At 34.1% G+C, this 10,388-nt stretch overlaps 1 protein-coding gene across 4 annotated transcripts in view; it reads left to right on the forward strand.

Moving 5' to 3' along the window:
* BRINP3 (BMP/retinoic acid inducible neural specific 3) overlaps nucleotides 1-8,666 on the forward strand; it is a 536,581-nt gene extending 527,915 nt beyond the window's left edge. For all 4 annotated transcript variants that reach the window (XM_072648361.1, XM_072648360.1, XM_072648359.1 and 1 more), the window contains exon 8: nucleotides 7,195-8,666. In XM_072648361.1, the coding sequence (XP_072504462.1) occupies nucleotides 7,195-8,311 (1,117 nt within the window). In that variant the 3' untranslated portion in view covers nucleotides 8,312-8,666. The remainder of the gene's footprint in view (nucleotides 1-7,194) is intronic.
* Nucleotides 8,667-10,388: the final 1,722 nt, after the last annotated feature.

Raw genomic sequence — 10,388 nt, forward strand, 5'->3', positions numbered from 1 at the left:
AGTGCTTCCTTGTTGCTTCTTGAATCAGATGCTCCATTTCCTAACTCCCAAAATTTTCTTTGGCAGTTTCTCATTGTTGGAATTCCCTCCCTCTTCATCTCTACCTCTTAGATTCCCTGAATTCCTTTAAGTTCTTGTTAAAATCTTACCTTCTACTAGCCTTTCCTTATTCCCCCTTAATGCTAGTCTTTTTTCCTTCTGCTGATAATCTGTAATCTATGTCTGTAAATCTGTCTCTTATTCCTCATCTGTGCCTTCTACCTTGCCTAGCTTCCTTCAAGTCTCAACTAATGTCCTATCTTCTTTAAGAATCCTTTCTCAGTCTTTTTTTTTTAATCTTAGTGTCTTTACTGTAAGATTAAACATTATATATCTTCTTTATGTATTGTTTGTACATAATTGTTTACAAATTGTCTCCCTCATTAGAGTGAGTTTCTTGAGATCAGGGACTACGTTGTTTTTTCTCTTTCTTTCTCTCCTCAGTAGTTATTTATACTCACTTTGAGCCATCAAAACCCAAACAATGACCAACAGAGCCCAGATGGCCCTCCTGTGAAACCAATGGAAAAACCACCTTTATACCAAAGAGTGCCATCCCTCCACTCATTACTGCTTCTTAGTACCTTGAGGGTCTTCCCTTCCCAGATTGATTTTTTTTTAAGTAGATAAAAGAGGCCTTCTTTTGCTTCATTTGTTACCTAACCTTAGTGACCCAACGAGTATAGTCTCAAACAAAGACCTTAGTTTAAAAAGGCCAATGTCTCCCACTGCATCCATCACCAGTTACCCTGATTTATGTCGTGCCACTGGATCCAGATGGTTCTGGAGGTGAAAGTGAAGTTGGTGACTTTTCATGGGTCTCCTTCACTTCAATCCAATTCATTTGCAAGTTATGACATCACCCTCCTAATGTTATTGGTTCTTTTGATAAGGAAGGACAAAACAACCATAATCCCAGTATTTAGCATAGTCCAAGAATGCTGAATCTATTTTTCACATACTAGAAACAGTTTAATTTGTTTTTCCTTTGCTTATTCAACTTCTTGATTCAATCCAACTTGTTCTCCTGCATACTGTAAGGATGGGCCCAACTTCTAGTCATATCTTTTACTTCATGTCTACTTGACATTAGAAATTTTTTTATTCAAGAGCTTTCTATACTCTTCATGTTGTAAGCTGAAATTACAAAATGGCCAATCATTGTTCTTTTACTCATGATAACAAGTAGCCATTTAAAAACTCAGATTGTCATTTCTTCATAGTTAACTAACGCTGAATTATTGTAAGTAGGCAGAATTATACCATAGATGTCTGTCCCATAAGTCTCCTTGCTGTAAGTACAGTTCTGGGTTTTTCTTGCTTTTCCCTGTCCATTTTCACTGTTTTCTTTCATTAACATTAACAATGATCTATTTCTTCTAATGGTCTTTACTTCTCTTTACTGGAAATTTACCATCAAAATCCATATAGGTACAAAACCATTGCTTTTTGAACCATTTTTTCCAAGATGGGAATTTTAAAAAAAATACCTAGCTTTGGATAATTTTTTTATATACTTGGTTTCTAATTACTATCATTTTGAAAATAAAAAGTACAAACTTTGACTATCTAACTCAGTCTTTCATTGGTTCTTTGCCAGGCACTTTAATATATCTGAAAATTAAAAGCCAGGGATGATTCACAGCTGAAATGGTGTCTGGAATAAAGAGTAGGAAATGGGAAGAAGGACAAGTAAGATTTTGAGTAAAATAAAGGGACAAAGAAGAATGCTCCATGCAGCTCTATTTAATTTCCTGGGATTTAATAATGACAGGTCAGGAGGCTGAGATCCCTGAATGAAAGAACAAAGAAGGGTACCAATTTAAAACTGATATATCATTACATTGGGTAGGGGCATTATTAATAGGAAACAGAGTTTTCAAGGAGATACTATGAGGCAAGGTAATTCTGCCATGGCTTGAAATAAACAGACCAGTGAGAGAGAGAGAGAGAGAGAGAGAGAGAGAGACTAAATGATATTTGCTATTATTTATCTGCAACAAGGCTAATAAGTACCTTGTGCTCTTATAACTCACTGTAAAAGAGGAACTCCAATGTCATATTTAGTATAAACTATTAAGGTCAGAGAAGACCAAATCTATGAAGGCCAAAAGGAAATGTTCTATCCTAAAAAGGTATTTAACCTCCAAAAAGGCCTTGAAATTATATTTGTGGGTTGTAGAATGCTGCCATGGATCACACAGATTTGGAAAGTAATAAAGGTTTTAGAAAGTTGTAATGAGGAGCTATTTTTAGTGCCTGTAAGGGGCTTAATAGTTAGAAGAGTTAAAAGAAGGTAATTGTCATTGTCATATTACATACACATGCTGAAGAACTGCATTGTGAATTGTTAAATACCTAGGCTATCTCTTTTTTAATTTTTAATTCGAATTGTTTCTATTGGAATGACTGTATGGTTTTAAAAGTGTCACAATGAAATAATGCAGGCTATGTTATAGTAAAATGATAAAAATGCAATGAACACAGAGCGGTCTTTTTCTGAATGAGGAATGTGAAAAACACCGGTGCAATACATAAATGTAAGTAAACATAATACACAGAGTTGGGAATAATGTGAGCATTTTCTTTCTTTAAGACAACAATTCAGACATCAACATCTATTGGAAGGCAACCAAATTACGCCCTTAAAAATGTTGCTTCCTTTCTTTTCATATGATTATTTTTTGTTATATACCTAGAGGAACATTTTGTGAAGACAGAGGTTAAAAATAACCTTAATCCTTTGCTTTTTTCTTTTGTCATCTCTTAACTGCCTTTCCTCCATGACTTCCAAGTTAATCATTCCATTGTATATCATTTAAAAGTATTTTTCAGGCTTTGTTCTCATGCTCAAAGAAACAAAATTAAATTTGGAGAAAAAAAAACTCTAGGGCCTATTTTGGGGGCATGATGTATATGCCCTCCTCTTAAAAAATTAAAATAATGGATTTATGTTGCTTCTAGGAGGGATTTAGCTTGTATGTTAAAGTTTTTCATTATATTAAACCTATATCACATTTCTCCAGCTTCCACCCATTGCTCATTGTACTTCATTCCTGTCTAGGCTGCACTCCAGGTTTTTCAAAACCATGTCCCTGGTACAGGTAGCTCTGCCCTCTTCTCCCTCTTTTGAATATAAGCTGCTTGAGGGCCGAGACATTTTTCTTTCTGCTTGTTTTTACTTTGCCAGTGCTTAAATATACGTAGTTCTTTTGATTTGTCTTTTTAGGAGAGGATTTCTAGTTTTATCTTCCTAGTTGTACTTCTGGATATTATGAGTTTATCAATATCATTTTAAAAATATGGTATCCAGAACTTAACATGGTAATTCAGATTTGGTCTATGGGGTGGTGGTGGTGGTGGTGGTGGTGGTGGTAGGGCACATAAGGGAACTATTGCTACCCTTATTCTGGACACTTAATTTTGCCCAAAATGACGGGGCTTCTTTTTGTGGTGAGGAGAGACTGCTATGTCATAGTGTTGATTCCTCCTAAAAATTATGGTTTGCGACAATATCCATATCTTTTCTATACACACTTTTATGTCAGATTAGTACATTGGACTAGGAAAATTATTTTTAAACCCAAAATTAATCTTTGCAAAATTCCATCTTATTAGATTTAGGCTATTATTTTAAACACAAGAATATTTTGAATGCTGACATTGCTACCGATTGTTAGTTTTCCTTCCCAGATTTGCTTTATCTCCAAATATGGTGTACTTTCATCCAAATCACTGATAAGTATTTTAAATCCCAGATCTTCTACATTCCACCTGAATTACCTTAAAAAATTTTCCCCTTCTCAAGTGGGTCCTAATCAGGTGGTACAGCTAGAATATCATGTTATTCTAATTTCTTCAATGAATGTAGGTCTAACTAGTTAAATAATTTATAGATGATAACAACTTTCCTTGGTCTATCCCAAATGTATTCCTCCAGTTTTCTCCAAGTTATGTATCAAAGCTAAAATGCAATGGGATACTTTTGACTCTAAAATGACATTGAGTCATGAGAAAATGATGTTTTAGGACTTAGAAGATCCTAGACCCCTCACAAATACACCATTACAGTGTTAAAAATGTATCAAAAGGAACAATGATAAAGAAAATCACAGAGAAAGTTATAGTTTCCTTTATCTAGGCCAGGACTATCTAAAAGTAGACCAGACCCAATGTAGGACAACTCACAGTCTCCATCAAAAGCAAGAGTCAGAACCAGACCTGTGCTCAGCGCTGGAAGACCTAACTAAGGCTACATCTTGCCAGGCAGCACTCAGCCCAACATTCACAATCTCAGACAGTGCGGACCCAAACCTCAGAAGATGAGATCAGACAATTACTGAAGAAAGAGGCTCTTAGTCACTAAATTCAGGATTGCCTATCTATATTATCAAGGAGTATGGAAGCAGAGTTTCACAGAAGCATGTATACACCTCAAATCTAGAAATTAAAGCTGGAGATTTGAGCAAACAGAAGAAAAAAAAAAGAAAATTGATTGAGAGAAGCTCAGTGAGTAAACCTAGAATAGGAGAATAACTTTGTAATATTACAAATGCAACTCCAGAGAGATTAATGTTCTGGATGTTGGGCTACATGAGTACTTGGAAAAACGAAATAAGAGATACAAAATGGAATAGCTAAGGAGGAAAAACATACCAAAACAAATTTGCCCCTTAGATTAGACTGTGGTAAACTTTACTCAGAATCTGAATTCTGAAATCATATTAAGCCAGACAAAAAAGTTATTCCACAACAAAAAATAAAATAAAATAAAATAATTCTTTGACCATTTCCTTTAAAGATTTTCTTTTTCTCTTGGTCAAAGGTGAAGTCAAGAAATAATTTCCATTAGCCGTAGTGATCAAAGACGCTCCTATCTTTTACACTAAAAGACACTTCTGTTCTGGTATGGGTGGGACTATATAATCTCTAAGGTCCCTTCAAACCTATAGATTTTTTATTCTGTATGTATAAACAAGGCTAGATGTCTCACAGTTTACTAAATCAGTGACTTTGGATTTGGCATATTTACCTAGTGGCCCAAATAGATCTGTGGATATTTGGTATATGGACAGTGTCCTAAAGTAAGTTGTCATGATTAGTCTTCTACTGTCTATGACTTTGTATCATGGAAGGATGATTCTGCTTCTGTTGAGTCACTTTTCTCTATAATTTTCTGTAAAATTTAGGGGAATCTAGAGGTATATCCTTTTCTTAAAATTATTTTAAGCATGAAGATAAATTGAATATTTGATGCAGTGGTCAATAATACTAGATTTATTCTTGAATTTAAACTTGATTTACTCATCTTCAAATTCTGCTTTAAAATATTCCTTATACAAGCATCATATGATTAGTTATTAATCTATACAGTCTAAAATAAAAATGTATTGATTAAAGGAATCTGTGGTAAGAAAACATACATATTATCAGTGCTTAATGATAACAATAACTAACATTTGCATAGTGCTTACTATGTGCCAAGCACTGTGCTAATAACTTGAAGATGTGAAATGTCAACAGCCCAAGATTTGACTTTGATGTTCACAAATTGTCATGTAAGTAGGATGAAAGCATACTCATCAATTTATTTCAATAGCTTTCTAAATAAATTGTGTTTTTATAGTTTAGTGTTGTTCCTGTAAAGGAATAAACAGAGTTTGCACTGGGGAAAACCATATTACGTTGTGCATCAAACTACAAAATAGCATACTTGAAATATTGTAATTAATCCTATGCTCAGAGACCTGAATAGGATCTGCATTTTAAAATAGTAGGGGAAATAAAGAATTATTATCTGGCTGATTCTTTAGTTCTTATTTAGGCATTATGAATAATTTGATTTTTAAAATATGTAGCTGAAAAAAAATGTTTCAAAACTCAAATCAAACACATTGTGTAATCCCTTGAGTCTTTCAAATATTATCTCTAGACTCTGTCTATTCTTCCCCTAATGGACACTGGAGAGAGAAATTATTATTTATAAGGTCCTCAAAGAACCAAATGTATTAAAAGTGTTCCACCTCAGGTGCTATTCATTTCTCTTTTTTAAGGTGGATAAACCTTCAAGCTTTAAATACATTGATTTTAAATGTATATGATGCATGGGTGTATATATTTCTCCTTTCCCTTCTGTTTATCATTTTTACTTTCTATTCATGATTGCTCCTGAACTAATCCTTCCTGATGCTGAGTTTGAATGAGTGAAAAGTAAGCATTTATATAAATACGCCTTTTAAGCATTTATATAAGTATGCCTTATAAGCATTTATAAAAGGATGCCTTAAGTCTACTGCAGGCACTTTGATACAAAAAACTGTATTTCTATCTCAGGTTCTCATTTCACAATAATTCTTTGATCTTTCACTGGCATAATCATTTTGAATATCAGGTTGCAGGGTAACTGGTTATGCTTATAATTCCAGGAGGTGATTTCTGGTATTTCTTTAAAAGTGGATGTTTTCAGAATAACTCTACTTCAGGTTGGACTCCAATGCCCCTAGCCTTGTATGGTGTTATATGGATTATAAAATCTTTCCAATGTGAGTTACAAGTATCTTTTTTTCTGACCTTTTTTTTTTTAAACCACTATGAAAAGTCTATAATTATTAGTTTAAGGAACTAAAGATATTTAGCTTAAAGATTTAAGAAGGCATAAATTTGTGGAAGAAAGATTAGAATTATTCTTCTTAGACCCACAAGACTGAAAGAGGGCCAGAGGGCAGAAGTATCATGGAAATACATTCTGTCTTAGTATAAGGAGAAAACTCCAAACAATTTGAGCTATTTGGTAGTAGAACAGAAAATCTTAAGGCAGTGAGATCTCCATCCCTGAAGGTCTTCTGGATAACCTGTAGATTTGCAAAAAAGAATGCTGGATTTATAATCAAAGGTACTGCATTCCAATTTTATTTTTTGTCTCTTACTACCTGTGACCTTGGATAACTTATTTAATCTGTCTAGATGTCATTTTATCTGCCAGAAAAACTAAACAAAATAACACAATTGATAGAATGATTGAGCTAGATGACTTTTTGAGGTCTTGTCCAGATCATACTATGCTGTAGAGTTGGTTCCTGAATTAGGTATAAGTTAGACAATCTTATCTCTTTGTAATTATATTTTCTTTGTGTTTTCATTTTCTTTCTTCCCTAGATCTTCGACCTACTGGTTAACACGTATCCAGTCATTTCTTTACTGCAATGAAAATGGCCTTCTGGGAAGCTTTTCTGAAGAAACTCACTCTTGTACTTGCCCCAATGACCAGGTCGCCTGCCATGGTTTCCTCCCCTGCATTGTAGGAGATGGTTCTTCATGCTTGACCTGTGCTCCTGATAATCGTACACGATGTGGAAATTGTAATACCGGATATATGCTGAGTCAAGGGCTTTGTAAACCAGAAGTGGCAGAATCCACAGAGCACTATATTGGTTTTGAAACTGACCTACAGGACCTAGAAATGAAATACCTTTTGCAGAAAACTGACAGGAGAATTGAAGTCCATGCCATTTTCATCAGCAATGATATGCGTCTCAATAGTTGGTTTGATCCTTCCTGGCGCAAACGAATGCTCCTTACCCTAAAGAGCAACAAGTACAAAGCAAGCCTTGTCCATATGATTTTGGGTCTCTCTCTGCAGATTTGCTTAACTAAAAATAGCACCTTGGAGCCAGTTTTGGCTGTTTATGTCAATCCTTTTGGAGGCAGCCACTCTGAGAGTTGGTTTATGCCTGTGAATGAAAACAGCTTCCCAGACTGGGAGCGGACTAAGTTGGACTTACCACTTCAGTGTTATAACTGGACCCTGACTTTAGGCAACAAGTGGAAGACTTTTTTTGAAACAGTACATATCTACTTGAGGAGTCGCATCAAGTCAAATGGTCCAAATGGCAATGAAAGTATCTACTATGAACCACTGGAGTTTATTGACCCTTCCCGGAACCTGGGCTACATGAAAATCAACAATATTCAAGTATTTGGCTACAGCATGCACTTTGACCCTGAAGCAATTCGGGATTTGATCTTGCAGCTGGACTACCCCTACACTCAGGGATCCCAGGACTCAGCACTTTTGCAGTTGCTTGAGATAAGGGACCGTGTAAATAAACTCTCCCCACCTGGTCAACGTCGTCTTGACCTTTTCTCTTGCTTGCTTCGTCATAGACTCAAGTTGTCAACTAGTGAGGTGGTGAGAATTCAATCTGCTTTGCAGGCCTTTAACTCCAAATTGCCAAACACGATGGATTATGACACAACCAAATTATGTAGTTAACCATAAATGTCAAGCACAACCCAAAACCTTGAAGGAGTTTTTACAGTGCTTTTGTGGAACAGTTTATGTTTGGAAGAGTAAATTTAAATTGTCTTTTCAATATCTGTCTTATATCAGTCAATACCGTTGGATGGCAATTTACACATGAACTTGCTGACAATGAATATATTATACCTACAGTTTTGGTTTATGAATGAAATAAATACTGACACCAGTCTAGAAGACATTCTACTTTTTACAATAAATTTCATTTGTAATTTTATATGTTCCGTGGCAATGCTTTTGTGCATTACATCCTCTAGAGGGAACATAAAAGGATACCAATAAAATTTTGTAGCTGAACAGTTATTAAAAAGAAGTGCTGTGGGAATCTTTTTTGTTTTTTTTTTCCATGAAATGACTTCTATTTTGATAGAACTTTTTTAGGGGCCGGGGAAAATGCATAGGTTTTTTTGTTTGTTATTTTTAATGGAAATACTGGAAAGACTCCTTACTTGAAGCAAACTGAATTCTCTCTCCTGTAGTCCTTATGCAAAACCCAACCATTGGTAAATGCTACATTCTTCAGTAATATTTTCATTGTTAATGGCATAAAGATGGAGATGTGTCTCTGTCATTCAAATTTGTAATCCCTTCCTGGAGACATGCTGTCTCCAAATTAGTCAGTAGAACATGCTCAAATCAATACCACTCCCTGTATTAGAAAATGGAAGTATTTCTTCTTCTTAAGCAAACATACACAAAAAAGAAAAAAATACATTATGATTATAAGTAGAGTATATAGATAAAAAATTAATTTCCTTAGCAACTATCTTAATAATTTGTAACATCTAGGAAGTAGAAGTGAGCATTAACTTAGACATTTTCAATTTAATTCAAATGGTATTTAATGAGTACCTACTGCTCAATCATTTTATTAACATCAATAAAATAATATAACTAACATTGATATATTGTCATTTGCTAGCAAAATGTAAATATTTAATTAAATGACTAAAAAATTCAGAGCAGTAAATAAGGATATTTCTACCCCCTTATCACAACTATAGTTGCTAAATACACACACACACACACACACACACACACACACATGTGTGTGTGTATTTGGTAACTTTTGAACTTTCTTTAGAAAGTTGACCCTTTCATTATTATATCACTGATTTTTACATAAATTCCTGATATGGAAAATAAATACATTATTCATACATATAACTTAGAGAGCATTAATTAGGTTTTTAATTAACTGAATTCCACAGTTATATAAAAATATATTGCTACAACATTTGTTTATGATTAATACTATAATATATGTTTTTCTTAGTCTAATGGTACCAGTATCACCATTACATTATAAATTAACCTTAAGGAGTATATGGCTCAGCTCCTTTTCCCGGGTCATAAATGGCACTCAGTATCAATGTCTTCTTTCATTGTTGGTCCAAATGAGATAGATTTGAGGAAAGAAAAAAAATTCACAAAATGGCTAATTAATACTTATAAGAGAATGCTTAAACCACTTATTTCTACTACTTTAAGCGAAAGAGAAAAAAAAAATGAGGGAATAATTCCTGTTTTCTTGAATCAAGAGAAGAAGATAATTCCCTCAATGATGGCCCCAAATAGAAAAGTGTTGAAATTTGTAAGCTGTGACCTTACAATATTATATAGCATCCTGAAAAAATCAAATATCAAATCAACGAATCTTTAATGATATTGCATCAAAAAAATTGGGTGCTATAAGTTCCATTGCTTGATAACTGGTGAAATCTATATAGAATAGTAAGTTTGAAAAACTTTATATGGATTATCTCATTTGATCCCGATTAATGCAATATAAATGCCTATAAGTTAGTACAAGTATTATCTTCCCCTTTTTTACATGTGACAGGAGGTCATTTCTATAGTCACACAGCTAAAAAGTGATAGAAGTATCCATGTCTTCCTGATTCTTGGTCTAACAGTCTGCCTCTTCCCCAATATATTGGTGCTGAATTAATGACACTGTAGAGACACAAGCTGAGATTTACAAGTCAAACTAGATCCCATTAAATATAAAATTATATGTAGAAAGAAGTGA

The sequence above is a fragment of the Notamacropus eugenii genome, chromosome 2 (assembly GCF_028372415.1).
Source record: "Notamacropus eugenii isolate mMacEug1 chromosome 2, mMacEug1.pri_v2, whole genome shotgun sequence".
In the NCBI taxonomy this organism is placed as follows: Eukaryota; Metazoa; Chordata; class Mammalia; order Diprotodontia; family Macropodidae; genus Notamacropus; species Notamacropus eugenii.